Raw genomic sequence first — 23,607 nt, 5'->3', positions numbered from 1 at the left:
AGAATGCGAAAGGAGATTTTGTTTTCGCATAGCAATATATTATAATCTGGCCCACTATCTGAAAGGATAGTGTTGTATATTAAACAGTACCTTACACAGGAAAGTGAAAACATGCTTGTTATCAAATGTAGTCATTAAGGTATTCAGCAAAGGTGCAATTCAGTGAGAAGCTAAGAACAACAAATAGAAGTATATGTCGACAGGTTAAGGTAGGGAGTGGTTCGTGTAAAAGATAAATGTGTTAGGCCAAATTTCCTGTTCCTGTGTTATAAATAGTATGTAATACTACGTAATATACTTATGAATGAGACTTTTGCAAGGTTATGAGACAAGAACGGGTGAAGAGGAAGTAACTGAACATTCTCTCAAGAGATGGCACTAGCATCATCAGTCAAATTGTCTTTTTATGTGCGAGATGATTCTTAGAATTATTACTGGTTTAACTCGTAAGAATTTACCATGATACTTGGAAATGAAATGTCATACAACTATGAACAGTGTTACACTTTGCAGACAGAATCTTCAGTACATGTTCATTTAAAATTAACAAGTCAAGCTGACAAAAGGCAACTATATTCACAGCATAATGCAGCTTACACATTTTATTTCCAAGTAAGTTAGATTTAGAAAGAGTAAATTAGAAAGCAAACCCGGATCAAAGCAGAGCAGAAAAGATCCATTTTTCCACTTAACCATTAGGCTAAGTATCACAAAGTATACTTACTAGAAAATAGGTTATACTCACTGTAACATAATTTAGTTTGTTATTATATTATTACTTATTACATTTCTTAAAATGTTTGCTTACACTTTTTGCATTGAATTCAAAATAAATTTCAACTGTAGCACTGATTTTTCATCCTTTAAATATTAATACACTTGGGTGAAGAGTTTGTAGTTTATGTTCAAACAGGACATCTTTCTTTAGCTTTCCAATATTTGAGATCAAACAAAACACCTGTCTGCAAATCTGCCATGAAAGGACCATAAAATTTTGCACTACAGCTCAGGTAGATATCAACAAGATATTTGTCCAGTCTGAATGAAAACACTTGCTTTTACATCCAGCCTGCAAATTCCATGCTATTTTTGTCATAAATTGGGATGTTCTGTAACTTTGTAGAATAAACACACATATCCAGTCTTGAGGAAAGGTCACAACTTGTTTCCACGCGGATGCTAACTGACCTTTTTTCTGCTATTTTCTGGGTTCTTTTTAATTAATTTCAACCCTCTTAAGGTTAGAAATGATTTTAAAATAATCTTGATAAACAGCTTTTCATGTTGAATTTGTAAATGTTTCTATTTGAGCAGCTGTATTGACAACTTACAGTTGCTGCAAAGTTGTTTGAAGTAGATTAACAGAATTCACTACTTTAAAATGCTTTAACTTGTTGGCCATAGAGCATGCAAAGTGAAGGTAGTATAGGAACCGCAACTCAAGAGGACCGGTTACAGCTCAGCCTATCCCCATTCATGTTGTAAATTTTCTCTCAACAATTTGGACGTGCACTTAAACATTTGAATTAATTTTTCAAATACCGCAAATGTCACTTTATCAAGCTAATCAAGCATGAACCATGCCCAGGAAACAATTTACATATGTACCCACTGATCTAATCTTAAGTACATTATTTCACCTCTCCAAAGCAAGGCGATTATTCCATTACTCAGGAGTCCAAGGAGGGAGGATTTGTTTTATACAAGGTAATAAAGCAGAGCCGGCGCCCGAGTGTAATACAAAGTTTGTTCAACCAATAAAGTATTTAGTCTCAAATGCTACAGTACAGAGAATTATGTGGGTCATACTGAAAAATAAATATGTAGCAGCATCCATTCAGCACAAAAGGTCCACATTCAGCATGTTAACCATTCTACTATTTTGTTAATAGTGAAGGCCCTGTCTTTATCTCCAGCATTTTTAAAATGTTAATTCTTGTTAGCCTGGGACTGCTTTTTAGAAAAAGCGGTTCAGCTTCGTCCAATAAGTGCACATGCACTGCATTCCAAAAAAACTTTACAATGACTGTTGCATGTATCTAAATCAGAGCCAGAAGACCTCAGCTCAATGCCATAAGTAAATACATTAAGTTAATCCATGCTGTGAAACACACAAAGAAAATTGATTAAATTCCCAAATGTGAAATGTTGCTTGTTGGGTCAATGCTACCAATTATGGAGTCACATATATATTACGAGAACAAATAAAGCTGCACAGGGAAAAAAAACATATCATCTACAACACAATTAAGCAAAAGCATGTATGAATTTGAGTATCAATATGATACCAGGTACATATGCTGTATGTACCAGCAACTGACTTGTAGAATCAAACAACATGTTGTTCCAAATATTCATAACAGGCAGACAACAAATCATACTCAAACATCCCAGTCTTGCAAAACCTACAAAACTGTTTACAATTAGATGGAGAGAGAGAGAGATAATGGGAACTGCAGATGCTGGAGAATCCAAGATAATAAAATGTGAGGCTGGATGAACACAGCAGGCCCAGCAGCATCTCAGGAGCACAAAAGCTGACGTTTCGGGCCTAGACCCTTCATCAGAGAGGGGGATGGGGTGAGGGTTCTGGAATAAATAGAGAGAGGGGGGGAGGCGGACCGAAGATGGAGAGAAAAGAAGATAGGCGGAGAGAGTATAGGTGGGGAGGTAGGGAGGGGATAGGTCAGTCCAGGGAAGACGGACAGGTCAAGGAGGTGGGATGAGGTTAGTAGGTAGATGGGGGTGCGGCTTGGGGTGGGAGGAAGAACAGGTTAGGGAGGCAGAGACAGGTTGGACTGGTTTTGGGATGCAGTGGGTGGAGGGGAAGAGCTGGGCTGGTTGTGTGGTGCAGTGGGGGGAGGGGACGAACTGGGCTGGTTTTGGGATGCGGTGGGGGAAGGGGAGATTTTGAAACTGGTGAAGTCCACATTGATACCATTAGGCTGCAGGGTTCCCAGGCGGAATATGAGTTGCTGTTCCTGCAACCTTCGGGTGGCATCATTGCGGCAGTGCAGGAGGCCCATGATGGACATGTCATCTAAAGAACGGGAGGGGGAGTGGAAATGGTTTGCGACTGGGAGGTGCAGTTGTTTGTTGCGAACTGAGCAGAGGTGTTCTGCAAAGCGGTCCCCAAGCCTCCGCTTGGTTTCCCCAATGTAGAGGGAGCCACACCGGGTACAGTGGATGCAGTATACCACACTGGCAGATGTGCAGGTGAACCTCTGCTTAATGTGGAATGTCATCTTGGGGCCTGGGATAGGGGTGAGGGAGGTGGTGTCGGGGCAAGTGTAGCATTTCCTGCGGTTGCAGGGGAAGGTGCCGGGTGTGGTGGGGTTGGAGGGCAGTGTGGAGCGAACAAGGGAGTCACGGAGAGAGTGGTCTCTCCGGAAAGCAGACAGGGGTGGGGATGGAAAAATGTCTTGGGTGGTGGGGTCGGATTGTAGATGGCACAAGTGTCGGAGGATGATGCCTAGTATCCGGAGGTTGGTGCAGTGGTGTGTGAGAACGAGGGGGATCCACTTTGTCTGGTTGTGGCGGGGGCGGGGTGTGAGGCATGTGATTAGATGTGCTATTGTGATCGGGCAGAACAGTCCTAACTGCATTAACACTTATAACTAATTTAAGACAATCAACATGACGGTAAAATGACCCAGCCATGCTTGCTAGAAGCGATATACTTTCAGAGGAAGGGGCCTGTTCTCTGGAAAAAAAACTTTGAGCCTTGTGTCTTTTGAATCACAAGAGTCTGGCGAGCATTTAGTTCCCCATTGCTTTCTCCATAACAATGCCTTGGGCAGAATTGACTTATCAACCAATCATCACTTTTTTCTATTGTAGTGTACATTCTGATTGTTTGAAATTTGGCATTCTTTTACCTGGCTTGATAGGTGTAAGTCAAAAGGCAATCCTGGAATAATACAAGTTCTGTGCTTACAAACGCAGGTCAGAATCTAAGAATTCAGTGGCAAGGAACTCCATTCCAAGTCCCCAAGAACAGTCCATCACACACAAGACATAAATCAGGTGTAAGATGGAATACATTCTGTATGCCCAAACAGGTGCAACACCACCAACCCTCAAGATGAACACCATCCAGCTCAAAGCAGTCCACTTGATCAGTACCCAATCACCCACCTTAAACATTCACTTTCTCCAATACAGAGGCAGTGACGTATACCATTGACTGCAACACCTCTGATAAGATCTTCAAAACCCATGATCTCTGCCAACTTGAAAGACGTGTGCCACAGATGCATGAGAACACCACAACCTACAAGATACCCAAAACCGCATAGCATCCTGACTTGCAACTATACTTTTTACTGTCATTTCAGTAAGCATACCAGAATGCAATTTTTAAAACCATTGTTATGTGCCCCTGCAGAATGGTGATTCTGTTATCCAAAATATCCAGAGTGGGTACTGACTGCTGTGGTCTTAGATACCCATCTGATCTTTGAATTGATACATTTGTTTAGTGACTGTACATCTACATTTTCTACACACTTATAGATGGGTGGAGTACAAGATACTCCAATCACTGTTCCAAAGATCAACCTTCAGTGATTTTATCTGATTACACTCACGTCATGAACTTTCCTTTTTATGACCAAAGTGACACTTATTAAGCTTGCAATTTGACCATTTCTCATTTTCTATAAAAGCCCCACACTAAGAGTGACTGTGGTGTTCAGGCAGGCAGCTCACGCCTTTCCAAGGACAACAAATGCAGGCTTAACTAGAAGTGGCAACAATTAAAGTATATAAGACAAAAAAAAGGAAATGCATGATTTATTTTAAACAACGGTTTATGAGATGCCAACATCCTAACTGTCCAGGGCAGTAACCACATTTCTGTAGGTCTGGAGTCACAAGTAAGGATGGTTGATTTCCTATGCTAAAGGCCATCAGAGAACCAGATCAGTTTTTACATCAATTGGCAATTGTTACATGATTGCCAAGAGGCTTTTAATAAAATTCCAATTTCACCATTTGTTTTGGTGGGATTCAAACCCATATCTCTAGAACATTAACATCGAGTTCTGGATTGGGAGAGTGACATTGCCATTACACTGTCACCTTCCTTTGGTACCCTGTGCTTTCCCAATCTCCCATTGCATTTCTTTTTATTTTTACAGCTAATACGTTGTGTCTTACCTTCCCAGCGGCCTTCACTTTTGGATCCTACTAACTTTATTTCAGCTCAGTATTCCAGAGAATAAACTAAACAATGTCCTTAATGACAGAGAAAATGTAAACATACAAAACACCAAAATGTACAATTCGAAGATCAAATCTACACATCATTATCTAAATGAAGTCATTATCAGCTTTTGATATTTTGAGCTCCTTGATGACATCCTAAATACATACTGTTTCAATATCTTCTAAAATTATTTTGTTTTAAAACCAACCATAAAAGGAACACTTATATGGAAAATGGAATCCAAATGCTTAAAGAAATGCTGTAAAGAGAGGATTGAGAATAATTAGGGCCATATGAAACAAAATGTAATCACTTACATAAAAACAAAGATACGTAAATGCTAGAAATAGATACAGGAAGAACAGTGGATTTTTAGAAGACATTTCACTTAGTTGCAGCCGCTTCCTTTCTAAACTTGAGAACGTTATGGGGTACAGAGTCGTGCCATGTGCATGCACATGGTTGACAGGGAGGAAAGAGAGCTGGGATAAAAATACCATTTTTGCATAAATTTTTGTTTAATTTTGCTTTCATTTTAGTTACAATTGGGCATAGGGAGTTAATGTAATTTTACAGATTACAGTAGGAAATAGATTAAAATGCCAAAAGCAGTAACATTACAAAACAACAGATAATTCAAACATTTAACAGAACAATTATAGCACATTTTGAACTTTAGCATGAAAGAAAGCAATTTAATCTAAATGAGTAGGACCAGGAAGCATCACACATGAAAAAAGATTTTTGAGGTACACATCAAGTCAATAAAATTAGTTCAGGTTTAAAAAAAAAGAAAGCTCGTCTTCAGAATGTAAAAGTAGGTAGCATTATAATCATGTAAAAATTGGTCAAATTTCTTTGGAAATATCAGAATCTGTTTTGGCTACTCCATTTAAGAACATAATACCCTTGCAAAAATCCAGAAACAGTCCAGCAGCATTAACTGGGAGATAATGAATTTGAGTTACATTGAAAAACTGTAAATTTCTTGTATTTAGTGAGCATTAAAAGGTGACTGAAATTATGGTTATGAAAATAACTGACAGAGAGCAAATATACTTCTAAACGATTAATTCAGGAGACAGTAATATACTGGAAGCAGAATTTGCCAAATAAAACCAAATCCGAGAAAATGCCTGTTCAAACAAGGCATACCAAGACTGAACACACAGTGCAGAAGGCCTAATATGCAAAGCAATTATTGCAGTGTAAATAATTATTGCAGAAGGTTGAAGAGAACAGGAGAAAGATCTCAAGCCTCCTGTGCCATTCAATCAGATCCATTCATCCATGTGTATCCACATGCCCTTGATATATTTACTGAACAAAAATCTATCAAACTCGTCGAGACGATGTCAAATAATCTCAGCATCCAGTGACACTTGAAGGGCCCCACATTTGGTGAAAAAGTGTTTCCTGATTTCAATCTTAAGTTGCTTAATTCAAATTTTAAACTGCATTCCCTTGATCTACATTTTCCCACCAAAGGAAGTTGTAAATACTTCAACTGCATCACACTATATTTTTAACACCTTGAAATAAGCACCAAGTTTAAACAACCTGGAGTTGTATTTATGTACTTTGAATCCTGGTCAATTGGCATGATATTAACTAGTTCGCCAAGAATATGTTGCTACTGAAGTGTGGTACCTAGAAGTGAACAATATTCCAGATGGTATCTGAACTAATTTATTACCAACACATAACACAATTGATGTCACTCACAGTTTGATAATATGGGGATGACGGAAGAGTTTCAAGTTTTGAATTTCCCGCTTGATTTTTCCAACAACATCTAAATTGCGAATCTTCTGTCTGTTCAGGATTTTAACAGCAACTTTATGTCCTGTTAGCTGATGTTCTCCCACTGAAGAAGAAACAAAAATAAAATCAGCATTTAACTTCTGAAACACTCCATTGTATCGGAGGAAAGATGACTGACATAGTAAATGAACAGTAAAGTAACCCTTTTGAGATAGATGCAAAGGAACAAAATAAAGATATCTTTGAAGAAGGGTTGGCTCTGCATGGTCATGGTTTGCAGTACTTGATTCTGAATTTGTCAAATTTAAATGAGAATGGCTCCAGCGGCTGATCATAAACTTAACATAAATCAATTATTACACTAACACAGTAAATGATTCTGAAATTAACAGGTTACACATTTCGTCAATACCCTTAAAGGGATAGAACATAGAACATAACAGCACAGTACAGGCCCTTCGGCCCTCGATGTTGTGCTGACCTGTCATACCGATCTGAAGCCCATCTAACCTACACTATTCCATGTACATCCATAAGCTTATCCAGTGACGACTTAAATGTATCTAAAGTTGGCGAATCTACTACCGTTGCAGGCAAAGCGTTCCAATTCCCTTACTACTCTGAGTAAAGAAACTACCTCTGAAATCTGTCCTATATCTTTCACCCCTCAATTTAAAGCAATGCCCCCTCGTGCTCACCGTCACCATCCTAGGAAAAAGGCTCTCCCTATCCACCCTATCTAACCCTCTGATTATTTTATATGTTTCAATTAAGTCACCTCTCAACCTTCTTCTCTCTAATGAAAACAGCCTCAAGTCCCTCAGCCTGTCCTCGTAAAACCTTCCCTCCATACCAGGCAACATCCTAGTAAATCTCCTCTGCACCCTTTCCAAAGCTTCCACATCCTCCTTATAATGCGGTGACCAGAACTGTACGCAATACTCCAAGTGCGGCCGCACCAGAGTTTTGTACAGCTTCATCATAACCTCTTGGTTCCGGAACTCGATCCCTCTATTAATAAAAGCTAAAACACTGTATGCCTTCTTAACAGCCCTGTCAACCTGGGTGGCAACTTTCAAGGATCTGTGTACATGGACACCGAGACCTCTCTGCTCATCTACACTACTAAGAATTTTACCATTAGCCCAGTACTTTGCCTTCCGGTTACTCCTACCAAAGTGCATCACCTCACACTTGTCTGCATTAAACTCCATTTGTCACCTCTTATCATGCATACACTGAAGGAAGACAGAGGGGTGAGAAAAGGGGTGGGGTAGAAACAGGCAAGAGTGGAGCCAGGTACCAGGCAAGAGTAGCTATGAGTGCAGGACTGTTCACAAGGGCAAGCCTGGACTGGAGCCCCTAACTGACCACATTATGCTGCCGCCCGCAATCAGCGGAAAGTAGTGTCAGGTCCAGCTGGTGGGGAGGTGAGATTGGAGGGTAGAAACTTGAATCCAACAGACTCAGAGAAATAAAATGAATCACTGCCCGTCTTAGAAGCCATTCCAGAATCAACACAAACTAGTGTGAAAAACCATACCAAAATCAACATTCAGTTCAGAGGAAGAGTGACTGTCTCTAGGCCAAAGCTGATCAGAGAGAGGAAGATTGTGTCCGGGTCGACACTGACCATGAGCTGGAGCGGGAAATGGAGACAGTGTCCGGGCCAACACTGGTCCCGGGGGGATGCAGAAAGTGTCCAGGCCGACACTGACCGGGGGTGGGTGGGGGACATGGGGGAGGATGGATGGAGACAGTGTCCGGGCCGACACTGACGGGGGGTGAGGGGGGGGGGGGGGGCATGGGGAGCGGTGGTGGATGGAGATAGTGTCCAGGCTGACACTTGAATTTATTTATCATTAAGCGGGACCCATCTCAAACCGGAAGCATCTTAAATCTGGAAAGAAACACTTAACTCTTCACTTTGCCGAAGGTTCCAACCCCCAGAGTGTCGCCCAGGATGTAATGGCCGATCTTTACCCGACCATCGTGTTTCTGTTTCTCCGCCATCGCTGTCGGATTCCCTCTACCCAGCGTGCCCCACAGCCTAACGGCCAATGCGCATGCCAACTAGCGACTGTGATTATTTGGGGGTGAAGGGGCCGCTGCCGTCGCCATCTTTGAGGCGGTCAATGTCATCTCGACCCTCATGAGTGAGAGTACTTCTGCTCTTCCACAACGCTGCTCATTTTCCACCCCACCAGCATCTGTCTGCAAAGGACGATAAGCCTCCATTTCCGCCACCTCCAGTTGGATGTCACTACCAGATACATATTTACCTCAGTGATAATAGGAACTGTAGATGCATATTTACCTCTCTTTCTTTGTCAGCCTTTTTCAGGGACTGTACCCTGTAGGACACCCTGATCCACTCCTCCACCGTTCCCAACATCTCCCCACAGTCCAATGCACTTCACATCCAATTACAAAAGCTGCCCGTTTACTCCCTCACTGTCCAAAGCCACAGACACACCTTTCAGGTGAAGCAGTGATTTACTTGCACTTCATTCAATTCAATCTATTGCATTCACTGCTGTCAATGTGGTCTCCTCCACAATGTGGAGACAAAACACAAGCTGGTTGGCTGCTTTGAGGAACATCTACATTCTGTCCATAAAAATGACCCTTACTTTCAGTTATCTGCCACTTGAACACACCACCATGTTACCTAGCCAAATTACTGTCCCAAACCTGCTGTAGCACTCCAGCAAAGATCTGCTCAAGTTGGGAGCACAGCACCACATTTTCTGCTTGGGGACCCTGCAACCATCAGACTCAATATCAAGTTAACTAATATTAGGGCCTGAGCACCTTCTTCCACGTCCTTTACTCATCCTCACACCCCAGACCTTGTCACCCCAAGGGATGTTTTCAGTTCAGCAACCCATTTTCACCTACTTATGGTCCCCATTATCAGCTTTTCTCCTTCCTTGACATACTTTGTTTGTCGGATGGTCTTTCTCTCCATCTGGGCTCCCTCTCCATCAATTCTCTCCGTCCTTTACCCAACCCTCCCCCACCCCTTGTCTTTAGTAGAGATTCCACCTTTTCCAAGCTGCTACTAGTTCCAAAAAAGGGTCCGTTGACCTAAAATGTTGCCTCTGTTTTTTTCTCCACAGATGCTGCCGGATCTCCTGAGTTTCTCCGGTAATTTCAGTGTATGTATTTTTACCATTCCAGTTGTAGACGCTGCCTCACTGTCCTGGGTTATTGCTTAAGGTACCCACAATTCTCTCTCCTCTTGTATTTGACTGATATGGTCACCTTAAAAATGACACATGCCTGAAGTTAATGAAATTCTAAGATTGACAAGATCATATCATTTTGAAATTAGAAATGTGGAAAATAGGAAATAAGGAATAGTGACAGGACTTGAAATCAATAAAAGTTTGATTTGTTCGCGACTATTTGTCACAGTGGTTGGTTAGCTTGGATGGCTGGTTTGGGATGCCAACACATGGGTTCATTCCTGCCCTGGCTGAGGTTACTAAGAAGAATTCTTCTGCTCATTTTCTTTCCTTGATTGAGGTGTAGTGACCATCGGTTAAACCACCAGCAGTTGTCTCTCTCTAAAGGCTTACGGTGTGTTAGGTTTTATTGGTAGAGGGATTGAGTTCCAGAGCCATGATGTCTTGCTGCAACTGTACAAAATGCTAGTGCGGCCTCATTTGGAATATTGCATGCAGTTCTGGTCGCCCCATTACAGGAAGGATGTGGAAGCACTGGAAAAAGTGCAGAGGAGATTTACCAGGACGTTGCCTGGTCTGCAGCGCAGGCCCTATGAAGAAAGGCTGAGGGACTTGGATCTGTTCTCATTGGAGAGAAGGAGGCTAAGAGGGGATTTAATAGAGACATACAAGATGGTCAGAGGATTAGATAGCGTGGACAGTGAGAGTCTTTTTCTGAGGATGATGACTTCAGCTTGTTCAAGAGGGCACAGTTACAAATTGAGGGGTGATAGATTTCAGACAAATGTCAGAGGCAGATTCTTTACTCAGACAGTGTTAAGGGTGTGGAACACCCTGCCTGCCAATGTAGTTAACTCAGCCACATTAGGGGCATTTAAACAGTCCTTGGATAAGCATGTGGATGATGATGGGATAGTGTAGGGGGAGGGGCTTAAATTAGTTCACAGGTCGGCGCAACATCGAGGGCCGAAGGGCCTGTTCTGCGCTGTATTGTTCTATGTTCTATGTTCTAATGAGAGACTAGGCTTCTGGGATAATGGCGACTTTACCTTATTTGTCATGTTTTTGATTCAGAATTCACACATACCTTTTTAGCGCACTACTATTCTACATTCAACTAGATGACATGACTGTCATATTTCCTATTATTTACCAGCTCCATGGACCTGAGTCATACCTACACTGTGCTTGTATCACTAGAAGGCTTTTCATAAACACTAGTTCACCTACCTCAAATGTTCAGACAGAGCCCTTAAACTTGGCTGTGAGCAGAATTCCGGTCCTCATGACCCTTCAAGTTATCTTACTCATAATTAGATTTTAACTCTTCCTTACTCTTCTCAGAATTTACGTTAAAAGCTATCTTTCTATTTAGGATATTTCCAGACTATGCACCTAAGCTTCAACATTAACTTAGACCACCTCTCAATACTGATTTCACTTTTCTACTTGTCATATCTGCTCTCATTCTACTCATAACAGTACTTTTGCTCCAGAATGACTTCTACAATAGGTTTTTGCCAGAATGTTCCTCTGTTTAGGTGACTCTTTTAAAATGTAGATCTCCAAAGTTAACCTAGCCCCAGAGGCCTGACAAAAATAACTTGCATTTGAGGAGCAATATTAACATTAAAAGAAGTCCCAACATGCTTTTCAGGAGGAATGAGCCATATATGTGGATATTAGGACCAGCCTCCAAAAAATTGGTCATTAGGTAGGCTTTAAGGAGCATTGGAATGAATGAGGGAAGGTGGAGGCATTTACAGAGAGAGTTAAAGGGCTCAACTCCTGGCACCTGATGCCAAGCTTAGATCAATAAAATAATTGTGATGCACAAAAGGGCCAGAATTGTACCACTGTCAAAAGAACATCAACATCTCAAGGTTATCATGGAGAAGAAATTGATCAAAACTGTGACTACAAGAACAGGTCAGAGGCTAGGAATTCAGAGACTCTCTTAAAGCTTGCTCACCATCTACAAAGCATAATTCTGGTGTGTGATGGAATATTCTCCATTTAGGTGGATGAGTGCAATTTCAATATCAGTCAAAAAAATTAACACCACACAGGACAAGCAGTTCACTCGACCTGCATCCTATCCACAATTTTAAACATTCACTTTCCCCACCACCAAACCATAGTCGCAGCAGCGGCTACCATCTGCAAGATGCACTGCACAACTTCCCAAAACTCTGACCACTACTGCATAGGAGTAGGGCAACAGATGCATGCGAGTACCATCACCCGAAACGTTCTCTCTGTACCATATACCATCATAACTTGGAACCATATTGGCATTCCTTCACCATGGCTTGGTCAAATTATTGGAACTGCCTTCCTAACAGTATTGTATACCAATGTGTTATGGACTGTAGTAGTTCAAATGTATAATTAAATCAACACTATTTTGTTTTATTTTTCTTTTAGCAAAATCGACAGATATAATTTACGGGGACAGTTAGGTAGACATTCACTTCTCTGGGACCCAGTCCAAAGGTCTCATAGATTTAACTTCTGTTCCTTTCCATTCTCAACCTGGGAACTTTTACACTCAGAATTGTCTTTCACAGTGAGGTTTTTTTTCTCTGAGAGATCTTTCCTCTAGCACAAGCTAAGTAAATCTTCCAGCCTGATATTTTACTTCTTGTGAATTTAGTCTTTTCAGTCCATGTTCGAGTTCTACCCCCATTCCTGCATGACCAAATACAGCATTGTGCTAATCATAGCTGATCTTCCTGTTTTAAATCCTAACAGACTAACTTTATCTGTGAGTTTTCAGACATTTCTTAGATTCATCCTTTCTCAAGAATAATTTCTGATGGCAAGGTGAATTGTAAGTGCCTTTTATTCAAGTAGAAATACTGGTTAGCTATCCTTAAGAGCCTATTCTTTTCTCCTAGAAATAAACATTTAAAGTTCAGTTTAAAGCTCAACTATTGAGAACAGAATATTTCAGAGTTCGATTACTTCCATCTTATCCACTGTTAGCATATCTAGTGTCATTTCTAGTGTCAGGCTAGTGTCATTTTGCCCAAGTGTAAATATCTTGCACCTTCTTCCCAAGAAAACAATCTGGGCTCCCTTTGATCTCTAACAATCAAATCATTCAAGTAAATCAGTCAGGTAAACATCAGAACTGAGCAAAAATCCCTTTATTTTGCTTTAAATTAGAGGCATGATTACAAACATAACAATTTATAAGCCTCATAATTGTAACAATATAAAGCTTCATCATTAAATGTGAAAATATTTAATCATACATGAGACATGTAAGTCTATACATTTATAAACACTTAATAAAACAAACATGCAGTAACAATACAAGTAGCATTCTTCACAAATAGAATGCTATCTTAAAGACAAAAATATATTCTGCTTATCACGCAAATGAGAAATGTCGCACTTAAATTTCAATGCCAGTGTGACACCAGATACATCCTAAAGACTGGTGGATCATATCAAACAGTGAATCCTTGGTTCTTTACAACAAGCAACATAATGAGCATACCCAATCAGCCCATACTTGCAAATGTCAAAACATAATGGCCAACATTAGATGTGATTCTAAAATTGGACAGTATGTTGCTAAATAATCCCAAGTGTGTTGAGAATTATGCTGCCAACCAATTTAAGATTGTAAGCTGCCTCACAGTGTGACACATTTGCAAACTGTATTGTAGTTCATATGCTACCATATGAAGCTATTCAAATACAGGATCCTGTGCTTTGTAGATCAAAAGAAGATGTACACACAGTGTACATATTTCATCTCAACCAGGCAAGTGACAAACTTGGCAGTTAATTGTCAGTCATCACCTGACTCGTGCCTTCTCAAAGACAAAACCTCTATTAGAGTCCAAGGTAATGGTAGCTGCAGATGCTGGAGAATCCGAGATAACAAAGTGTGGAGCTGGATGAACACAGCAGGCCAAGCAGCATCTTAAGTGCACAAAAGCTGATGTTTCGGGCCTACTCAGCCTTTGTGCTCCTCAGATGCTGCTCGGCCTGCTGTGTTCATCCAGCTCCACACTTAGTTATCTCTACCAGAGTCCATTTGTCAGTCAATCACCTCTCTTCACATACAGTATGAAAAGGTTGTTTTGCTTTAGTTTGATATTTCTTACAAGTTGTTCTGATGAGTACAAGATTAAAGCTTTGACAAAATGTACATTTTTTTCTGCACGACAAAGTTCCTTACCGCCAAACTACCTTACACAGTATTGATTGTTAACAACCTAGCATGCTGTAAGTGAGAAAGTGTTGAAATTTAGGTTTTATTTCCTGCTGGATATTGCTGATGCTGTTAAATAGTTTTAGTTTTATTGCTACTCATTCAGTAGTCCCTTATGTATTTTTACTGCACAGCCGACTTGCATCCCACCTGTTCAAAAGGTGACGACATATGTTGGGGTGTGCTTCGACAGACATTGGCGCACTGTCAATGTTAAAAAAAAATAAAGGACCCCATATAGAAACAGAATAAAATATATCGTATCCAAAAGAAGATATTAGGAGAGCTGATGTAAGGTTAGATAAACAAACGGGTTTCTAAGCAGGCTTTAGAAAGTGAAGCACAGGTTTAGAGTCAAAAAATAAACCGGAACAGCTGCAGGCTTTTTCCAACAAAAAAATGTCCTAAGGACAGAGAATGCACAGTAGTCTAAATACACCAAATCTGAGCACATAAGGAGGGATATGGAGCTGGAAGGGGTTACACAGGCAGTGAAACCATGATTGACGAATGGTGACAAAAATAAATGAATCCTTAGAAGGTAATGGATTTAGTGGGTTGGGAAAATGGGAATGTTGACTGAACAAGATATAGGTCAGGACAGAATATATATAGCAGAATTTTAAATAACAGTGCATGGAGAATACAAGGTCAGCAACAAGACTATTAGAATAACTGAATCGTGTCTTAATTGTTCCACCCCAATGTAAATTTTGCACCAGCTACATAGCAGCCAACTAATCTCTTCTCCCCTATCCCCTCTGCTCCATCCTAAAAAAGGATGTTTAGCTGGAATTCAGCGAAGGATCATCACCAATGTCCACCAGATGGCAGACAAATAATGCAGAAACTTATTACTACCAACGTAAAAAAATAAAACTATATAAATGTATCTTATTTAACTCTTTCATAATCAAATTAAACTAAAAATCGCAACGTTCATCTAATATTGTTATCATTAACGAGACAAATAGAATACATTTAAGTCAGATTCTTATGCAGTTCAAACAATCAACATGCAGAAGATCGAACACCAGGATTACGGCTGCACACCCCAAATTTAAAATGAGATAAATTTTGTGCAGAAAACGGAAACGATGGAAGGGAATCATTTAATAGTGAAATATGCATTGAGAGACGAGCCTCAGACTGCAAAGTTTCCAAACGCTCTGTCGGTGGGTGTATGTACAACTTTAAAGGGCAGCGTTTCTGATAGTGAACCTTGTTCCGGCTGAAGATCTGTCTCTGAGAAACATGGCAAACCCCAAGAGCAGGGTGTTTGTGGTGGGAGTGGGAATGACTAAGGTATCTATATACATCTATGGTATATTCAATGCATTTGTAGCGAGAGCGGAGTTTGTTCTGTGCCTGTGTTAGGATGGTAGAGGCTGTAGAGCACAGTGTGTGACATAGTTGGCTTGGTCTCCTATAGTAGACAGGGGCCTTTTTCAGCTCTTCAAATGTATCCGCACTGGTTGCTGTGTTACACGAACAGCTGGGGATCTAGGCCCGAAACGTCAGCTTTTGTGCTCCTGAGATGCTGCTTGGCCTGCTGTGTTCATCCAGCTTCACACTTTGTTATCTTGGGGTTGCGGCTCCCTTGGTGAGTGAGTAAACTTGCCGCCGCACACATTCTGTATGTTTCACGTTTGATCCCATTTGAGTGTCTGCCAACACAAATGTCATTTAGTATTGTATGGGTTGTATTATGGAAACCCCACTGCCACGTAAATCAAGAAGCAAGCTATTGATATTGTATTTGTTATATAAATAGTTGCTTTTTGTTTGGCTTTTTAAAAAAAAATCCAATGTAGATTTGCATTTTGTGTATATCCCTATATTTATTAAATAGGTCAGAATCTTTACAAAAAGCCTCAATGAAAACCCTTTTGGCAAAAAAAATCTGCATGCTGTAACAATACATTTGTTTAAATTTGACTTTTGCCACGGATAAACAGGAATTAAAAAAAGAAATTTAACAAAGCAAATTAGTTCTGATGAAAGGCCAGAGGCTTGAAATGTTTTCTGTCTGTACTTATATGCTGAGTTTTTTTCCAAGCATTTTCCATTTATTTCAAATTAAATTTTCGTTTAGAGGTTGATGGAACACTGAAGTCCATTGTTTGCTGAAGGCCCCAGGTATACTGTTATAAAGTCATAGACAAAACAAACTTTTCCCACCACAAACTGGTCCATGCAAACCATAAATCCCATACCAGACTGGTCCCGCCTGCCTGCACTTGGCCCTATCCTTCCAAACATCTCTTTTTCAGGTACTTATGCAAATATCTTTTAAATATTTTAACTATACTCACATCCACCATTTCCTCGGGAAGTTCATTCACATGTGAACCACTCCCTGTGTAAAAAAAAAGCTCCTTATGTATTTCTTATTAAAAGTCTTTCTCCTCTCACCTTAAAACGTGCCTCCTTGTCTTGAAATCCCTACCCTATGGAAAAGACATCTGCTATTCATCTTAACTATACCCATCATGATTTTTTATCGTCGCTCAATCCGCTGCACTCCAAAGAAAAATGTCCCAGCCTATCCAGCCACTCTTTACAACTCAGACCCTCCATTCCCAGCGACATTCTAGTAAATCATTTTTGAATCCTCTCCAGCTTAACAATATCCTTCCTATGACAGGGAGACCAGAACTGGACACAGTACTCTAGGAGAAGCCTCGCCAACATCCCGTACAATCTCAATGTGACGTCCTAACTCCTAAGTGACGCTGTGTGCTTCACCTTCAAAGATTCCTGGACACAGATTTAATTATTATGTCGTCCTGTTGATGGCCATAGTGGTCATACCCAGTGTCAGTCCTACACAGTGGATGTCTGTTTTGCCTGTTGATGCTGGCATCCTGTGGCCAAAGAGCATGGGTCTAACGTGCACCCAAATGTTGAGGTGCACTCCCTTCTTGTAGGGAAATGGGGGCTACATCTTCACACCCCCTTTGAGTATTAAAACAGACTCCTCCAGGGAGCAGAAATTGCAGGTGACTTGGAAGTTCTTAGTTTAAGTTACCTTTAATTGTGATTGACTCTTGATGCCCTGTGAATTTAGCCATATCTAGTTACTATTGGGAAGATTTTAATTCATAACAAGTTAGTCCATTTGTTCTTGTGATATGTATATAGAACTAATGCATTAGGAGAAACTGCTGAAAACTTGCATGATTATGACGGGCAATTAAAAGTGAAGCAGTTAGTTTTTAAGCAGCCAACTATGCTTTCTTTGTTCCAGAGATAGTAGGAACTGCAGATGCTAGAGAATCTGAGATAACAAGGTGTAGAGCTGGATAAACACAGCAGGCCAAGAAATGTCAGCCTTCCTGCTCCTCTGATGCTGCTTGGCCTGCTGTGTTCATCCAGCTTTACACCTTGTTATCTACGCTTCCTTGTGTTCTGCTTAGCTATAATTAGCATTTGTTCCCAATGCTTTTTCGGTTTTCTTACTCCTGGTTGGAGATTGGGTATTTCAGAATCTACACGATGCTGATTCCCACAAGAAAATTCTTTTGCAGTGTTTGAATTGAGGAACATTAACTTCATCGACTTTGTGAAATATGTATGAATAAACATGCATATTACATGCAGAATTAGGCCCTTTGGTCTTTCAAGCCTTCACTGCCATTCAAAAAGACCATTACTGAGCAGTTTGCAATCTGATCTGCGTATTCCCATCTATCCTGATAGTCTTTGATTCCTTTGCCTAGCAAGAATCTGGTGGGGAGTTAGTACTGTTGCAGTAATGTCTTTGGACTAGCAATCCGGAATGTCAGGTTACTTTCCCAGGGATATACGTTCGAATTCCATCCGGGCAGACGGTGAAATTTGAATTTAATAAAAATTATGGGATAATAAAGTTAGGTTTATAGCAATCATGTAACCACTGTCGATTGTTATCAAAATATATCTCGTACATTAATGCTGTTTAGGGAGGGAACTCTGCTGTCCTTACTCTGGCTTGCCAACTTGTAACTCCAGAGCACAGCAACTCTGTTGACTCTGAGCTTCCCTCTGGGCAATTAAGGATGGGCAATAACTGCTGGTCCAGTCAGAGATGACCATGCCGCTTGAAAGAATTTAAAAAACCTATCTACCACAGTCTTAAAAATATTCAGTGACTCCTCCTCTATCACCCTTTGAGGCATTGCTGCTTCAACCTCCCCAAAAGGGAAACCTCAAATTTTAATTTAAGATGTCTCGTTCTGGACTCATCTGCAATCCACCTTATCAAAGCCATTCATGATTTTATGAACTAGAATCAAATCCCCCGTCCCTATTCCATGCTCTGGGCAGGCCAAACCTGATTTTACCAATCTTTAAAAGATCATAAGACAATCCACTCATTTCAAGTATCAATCTGGTAAAAATCCATTGAACTGTGTCCAAAGCATTTACATCCTCCTCTAAATCAGGAGAATGGAGCTGTAAACAGTATTTGAGATGTGGTCTCACCAGTGCCCCGTACAACTGAAGCATTACTCGTTATTTAAAAAAAAACTCTATGCTGGAAATCAGAGCCAACATCAGAAATTTCTGGAAAAACTCAGCAGATCTGGCAGCATCTGCGGAGAGAAATCAGAGTTAAAATTTTGGGTCCAGTGACACTTCTTCAGAACTGATTGTAGCTGGAAAAAGGTAGGTATGTATCCTAGAAAAGGGGTGAGGGGAGGGGAAATGAGCAAACAATAGGTGGAGATGGGGAGAAAAACAGTAGGACAGACAAAGCAATGGATAAGGGGCAGCCTGGGAGAATGAATAGCTGCTAATGGGAACCATTAATAGCTGACACTGGACTGTTTGTGGCAGCAGCCCATGTGATGACAAGGTTTGGTATGTGGGCATGGGTAAAGGACATAGGAGAAAGTGCCTAGGTCCTAAAATTTTTGAAATCGATGTTGAGCCCATATTGAGCCCACTTACCTCCTTCCTCCTCAATATCCAAGAGGCCAAACATACCTTTCAGGTGAAGCACCATTTCACCTGCAATTCACACAATCTAATCGACTGCATTTGCTGCTCACTACATAGCCTTCTGTACATTGGGAAAACAAAGTGTAGACTGGGTGATAGTTTTGCAGAACATCAACTTTCTGCCTGCAAGAAAGACTCCGAGCTTCCAGTTGCCTGCCACTTTAACACACCACTCTGTTCCCTAGCCAGCATCTCTGTCTCAAGCTTGCTGAAGTGTTCCAGACAATCTTCCCAAGCTGGAAGAACCATACCTTATTTTCCACTTGGGGACCCTACAGCCCTCTGGACTCAATATTGAGTTCAATAATTTTAGGGCCTGAACCTTCACATGTCCTAGCCCCCAACCCGACACACCAGGCCTTGTTATCACATAGCTGGCCATTATACACTACCTATTGTTAGTGGCTAACAATGTCCATTAACAGCTATTCACCCTCCTAGCCAGATTGTTATCATCTCATTTGTCCAACTGTTGTTCTCTCTCTTTGGGTTCAATCCCCACCTATCATTTACTCCTTACTGCCTCTCTCCACCCTATCTTCTGTATATAAACTGACATTTTCCTAGCCACCATCAATTCTGAAGAAGGGTCACCGGCCCCAAAACGGTAATTCTGACGCACTTAAATCAATTGAACAGGCTATCTTAGGACTATAATTAGGACCCTAGGTAAAATGCAGTTCAAATATAGTTAAAAATGTAATTTGTCATTTCTTTTTCACCAGTTTGAAAAGCCTGGGGGTCTAGAAGATGTTGACTATCCTGACATGGCCAAAGAAGCAGGTATCACAATAATTTTAGTTTCTTTTTGAATGATTTGTATTATTTTGCTCATTTAGAAACCACTAAACTCGTACATTTATAAATTTTTAAAAAATCACTCATGGGTGTGGGCATCACCGGCTGGGCCAGCATTTATTGCCAATCACTAATTACCCTTAAGAAGGTGGTGGTGAACTGCCTTCTTGAACCACTGTAGATCATGTAGTTAAGGAGGTAAATCCAGGATTTTGACCCAATGACACCAAGGATGGATATTTCCATGCCGGGACAGTGAGTGGCTTAGAGGGGAATTTGCTGGTAGTAGTGTTCCCATTTATTTTCTGCCCTTGTTCTTCGAGCTGACTGTGATCATGGGTTTGGAAGTGCAGTCTAAGGATCCTTGGTGAATTTCTGCAGTGCATCTTGTAGTTTGTAAACACTGCTACAACTGAGTATCAGTGGTTAAGGGAGTGACTCCTTGTGGAAGTAGTGCCAATCAAGTGGGCAAACAATTGTAATAATCCATGAGTTTTAAAGCAAGGGAAATTCCAGAGTTAAAATTGAAGTTTGAACATTTTTGAAAAGAGAAATGAACGTCATGTTTGTTTGTTTGGACTTAGTCCCACAGACAATATCAGTGATTTGAGTTTTGTGGCTGTTTGTGTTATATGGTTCTGAGACCTTGCTGGCTAGTTGCAACATGCAACATTGATCCATCAGAAAATCATACAGAATTCCAGATTGGTCCATGATACAGACACAAACATACGTAGGTTTAAACTGAATGTGCAATTCAGTTCATTGCATTTAAAATATTTTGGTCTTGGGCTTCATAACATATCTTCCTAAAACATTGCATGGGAGGAGTGGGGACAAGGCATTATATTTCTGGACATTCTTTTTGTCAGCGATACAGAAGGAGCATTTGTGGGAGTGGTTAGACTGCTCAAACTGAGTGTGGCGTGTGCGAGTTATGCTATTGTATTTGTGTGGCTATTAGCATAGGGAAAGTATGTTTCAGAGCTTGAGTTCTGTGCCTACAGTGGAACTAGTATTATCTCCCTAATTGCAGTGTGCCACTAATGTAATAAAATGCAGCAGTAGGTTCTTTTATGCAAATGGTCATAAAAATAAAATGAAGAAAGCTTAGCTTTAAGGTAATGTGTAAACAAAGCAAGGGTGATGTGAGAAAAAGACTTCTTGGCACAGCAAGTGTTTGGTGTTTGGAATAAATTGCCCTAAATGTGGAGGAGGCTGGTTCAATTGAGGCATTGAAGAGGGTGTTAAATTACAATTTAGATAGAAATAGTGTACAGGGATATCTGGAAAAGGCAAGTGAATATCATTATTTGCCATGATAAATTCTATGATTCTGTAACAGTTTGACATTGCTGTTTAATGTTAATCTCAATTCATCTGTTTCTAATCATACAGTCACACTTCTCTTGATAAATAGATCAGCAATACTGATGTATTTAAATCTGTGAAACAAATTCGAAAGGGCAGAAATTTAATTGTTTTCTTTCTATTATAGCTCAGAAGGCATTGGCTGATGCTGGCATTGCATACTCTGCAGTGGAACAGGCTTGTGTGGGTTATGTGTATGGTGAGCACAGAGCATTACTTCATTTAATTGTTTGTAGCTTTTCAAAGTTTGGGAAGAGATGCCAAAGACCAGCTTGTAAATCACTTGCCTTCTAATATATTCAGTCACATTGTTGTGAGTTTTCTTGCAACATCTCCCACTTTGCTGCCTTTCATTTGGTGGAAGTAATTTGTAATGAGAGATGGGCCTTAATATTTTTACAGTGTAACAATGACTTTACTCCAAAAGTAATTTTATGATCACTGGGACATCCTGGGACAGTGAAAAGTGCTATATATGTGTAAATCTACATCTATAAAATATTCCCTTATTTATTAAATTATAGAGTGTGAGCATCATTGGCAAGGCCAGCATTTATTGCCCACCTCCACTTGAGAAGGTGGTAATGAACCACTTGAATACATCTGAGTGGCTTGTTCAAACAAAATGAAGAACTGCAGATGCTGAAAAGTTTGAGTGGCTTGGTTGGCCATGTTAGAGGGCAGTTAAGAATCAACCACATTGTGTGGGTCTAACGTCATACAGTAAGGTAGAAAGGTAATGGCAGCAGAATTTGGTCTGTAAAAGATATGAGTGAAAAGGGTCACTGGACCCGAAACATTAACTCTGCTTCTTCCTTCACAGATGCTGCCAAACCTGCTGGGCTTTTTCAGCAACTTGGCTTGTGTTAGTGAAAAGGTAGTTCTTTGCAACATTACAGTATTTTAAACATCCGCTTTCTGATTGTGTTCCCAGCTGGAGCAAAAAGTTACATCACTTTAGCTGGGAGATAGTAAGAACTGCTGATGCTGGAGTCTGAGCTAACAAAGTATGGAGCTGGAGGAACACAGCAGGCCAGGCAGCTTCAGAGGAGCAGGAATAAGGGTCCCAACCTAAAACATCAGCTTTCCTGCTCCTGTGGTGCTGCCTGGCCTACTGTGTTCCTCCAGTTCCACACTTGGCTACATCAATTTAGCTGCTTTTCTATTCAACAAACTACTAAAACTTTGCTTTATTTTTCTATTATCAAGACAATATATTTTGCATTAAATGAACATTGTATTGATCGGCGCAGGCTTGGAGGGCCAAAGGGCCTGTTCCTGTGCTGTAGGTTTCTTTGTTTCTTTGAATTAACTAAGTGTGAATCTGTGAATATTATATCAAAAGTGAATTCTTATTAGAACTTTCAAGCAAACATTTAGATTAGTTGTTATGTTCCTTATGGGGATCAATGAACAAAAAAAAATGCAAAACAACCTTTGCATGAAGGAATAATTAAATAATATTTCATTTTGTGGAACATCACTTTAACATGAATCAAAGTCAATGCAGATTAAACCTGAATTATCAGGCAAATCACACTCAGGATGAATTTTAAATTACACAGGCAATAGCAGACGCAATGAAGACTAATTCACAGAGACACTAGACAATTCAGTCTGCCTGTATCATTCCAATTTCAGCCACACTGCTCTTCCAACCAGAATTCTAGTTCCTTCCTAGTTGTAAGATTTGGATGAACTCCTGCAGGCATCAGTGCCTGTGTTAAAACGTTTCTTCCCGTGCCGTCTTCCACACAATGAGGCATCTACTTCTAGAACCTTCCCACTGCTCAGTTCCTCTTTTCTCTTGGTCGAACTGTTTTTGAATTACTGTGCAAATTCAAAATTTTAACTTCCTTCTGTATTGATATTGCTTTCAGGTCATGTGCTAAAAGGTCACGTGGACCTATATTTCTTAAGACCCAAAATGATAAAGTCCCAGTTAATAGCCCTAGTTAACATTTGAAGAAAAACTGTGGATAACCGATACATTTTAAGTAATTACAAATTTTCCTTGTTGTTGCTTTAGGGTCAAAGTATATCACTTAATTAAATTC

At 40.3% G+C, this 23,607-nt stretch overlaps 2 protein-coding genes across 5 annotated transcripts in view; one reads left to right on the top strand and one right to left on the bottom strand.

Moving 5' to 3' along the window:
- prkaa2 (protein kinase, AMP-activated, alpha 2 catalytic subunit) overlaps positions 1-9,004 on the bottom strand; it is a 133,002-nt gene extending 123,998 nt beyond the window's left edge. For all 3 annotated transcript variants that reach the window (XM_059647891.1, XM_059647892.1, XM_059647893.1), the window contains exons 1-2: positions 8,893-9,004; positions 6,935-7,076 (exon numbers count right to left, since the gene is read on the bottom strand). In XM_059647891.1, the coding sequence (XP_059503874.1) occupies positions 6,935-7,076; positions 8,893-8,986 (236 nt within the window). In that variant the 5' untranslated portion in view covers positions 8,987-9,004. The remainder of the gene's footprint in view (positions 1-6,934; positions 7,077-8,892) is intronic.
- Positions 9,005-15,489: 6,485 nt separating this feature from the next.
- The window catches only part of scp2a (sterol carrier protein 2a), a 91,285-nt gene continuing 83,167 nt past the window's right edge, over positions 15,490-23,607 (top strand). The window contains exons 1-3 of one of the 2 annotated variants that reach the window (XM_048539344.2): positions 15,490-15,700; positions 20,107-20,164; positions 21,678-21,749. In XM_048539344.2, the coding sequence (XP_048395301.1) occupies positions 15,650-15,700; positions 20,107-20,164; positions 21,678-21,749 (181 nt within the window). In that variant the 5' untranslated portion in view covers positions 15,490-15,649. The remainder of the gene's footprint in view (positions 15,701-20,106; positions 20,165-21,677; positions 21,750-23,607) is intronic. The other variant, XM_048539345.2, reaches the window with a different exon arrangement.

The sequence above is a fragment of the Stegostoma tigrinum genome, chromosome 8 (genome assembly GCF_030684315.1).
Source record: "Stegostoma tigrinum isolate sSteTig4 chromosome 8, sSteTig4.hap1, whole genome shotgun sequence".
Classification (NCBI taxonomy): domain Eukaryota; kingdom Metazoa; phylum Chordata; class Chondrichthyes; order Orectolobiformes; family Stegostomatidae; genus Stegostoma; species Stegostoma tigrinum.
The sequence above is the reverse complement of the archived record's forward strand: the minus strand, read 5'-3'. Positions and strand labels throughout refer to the sequence as shown.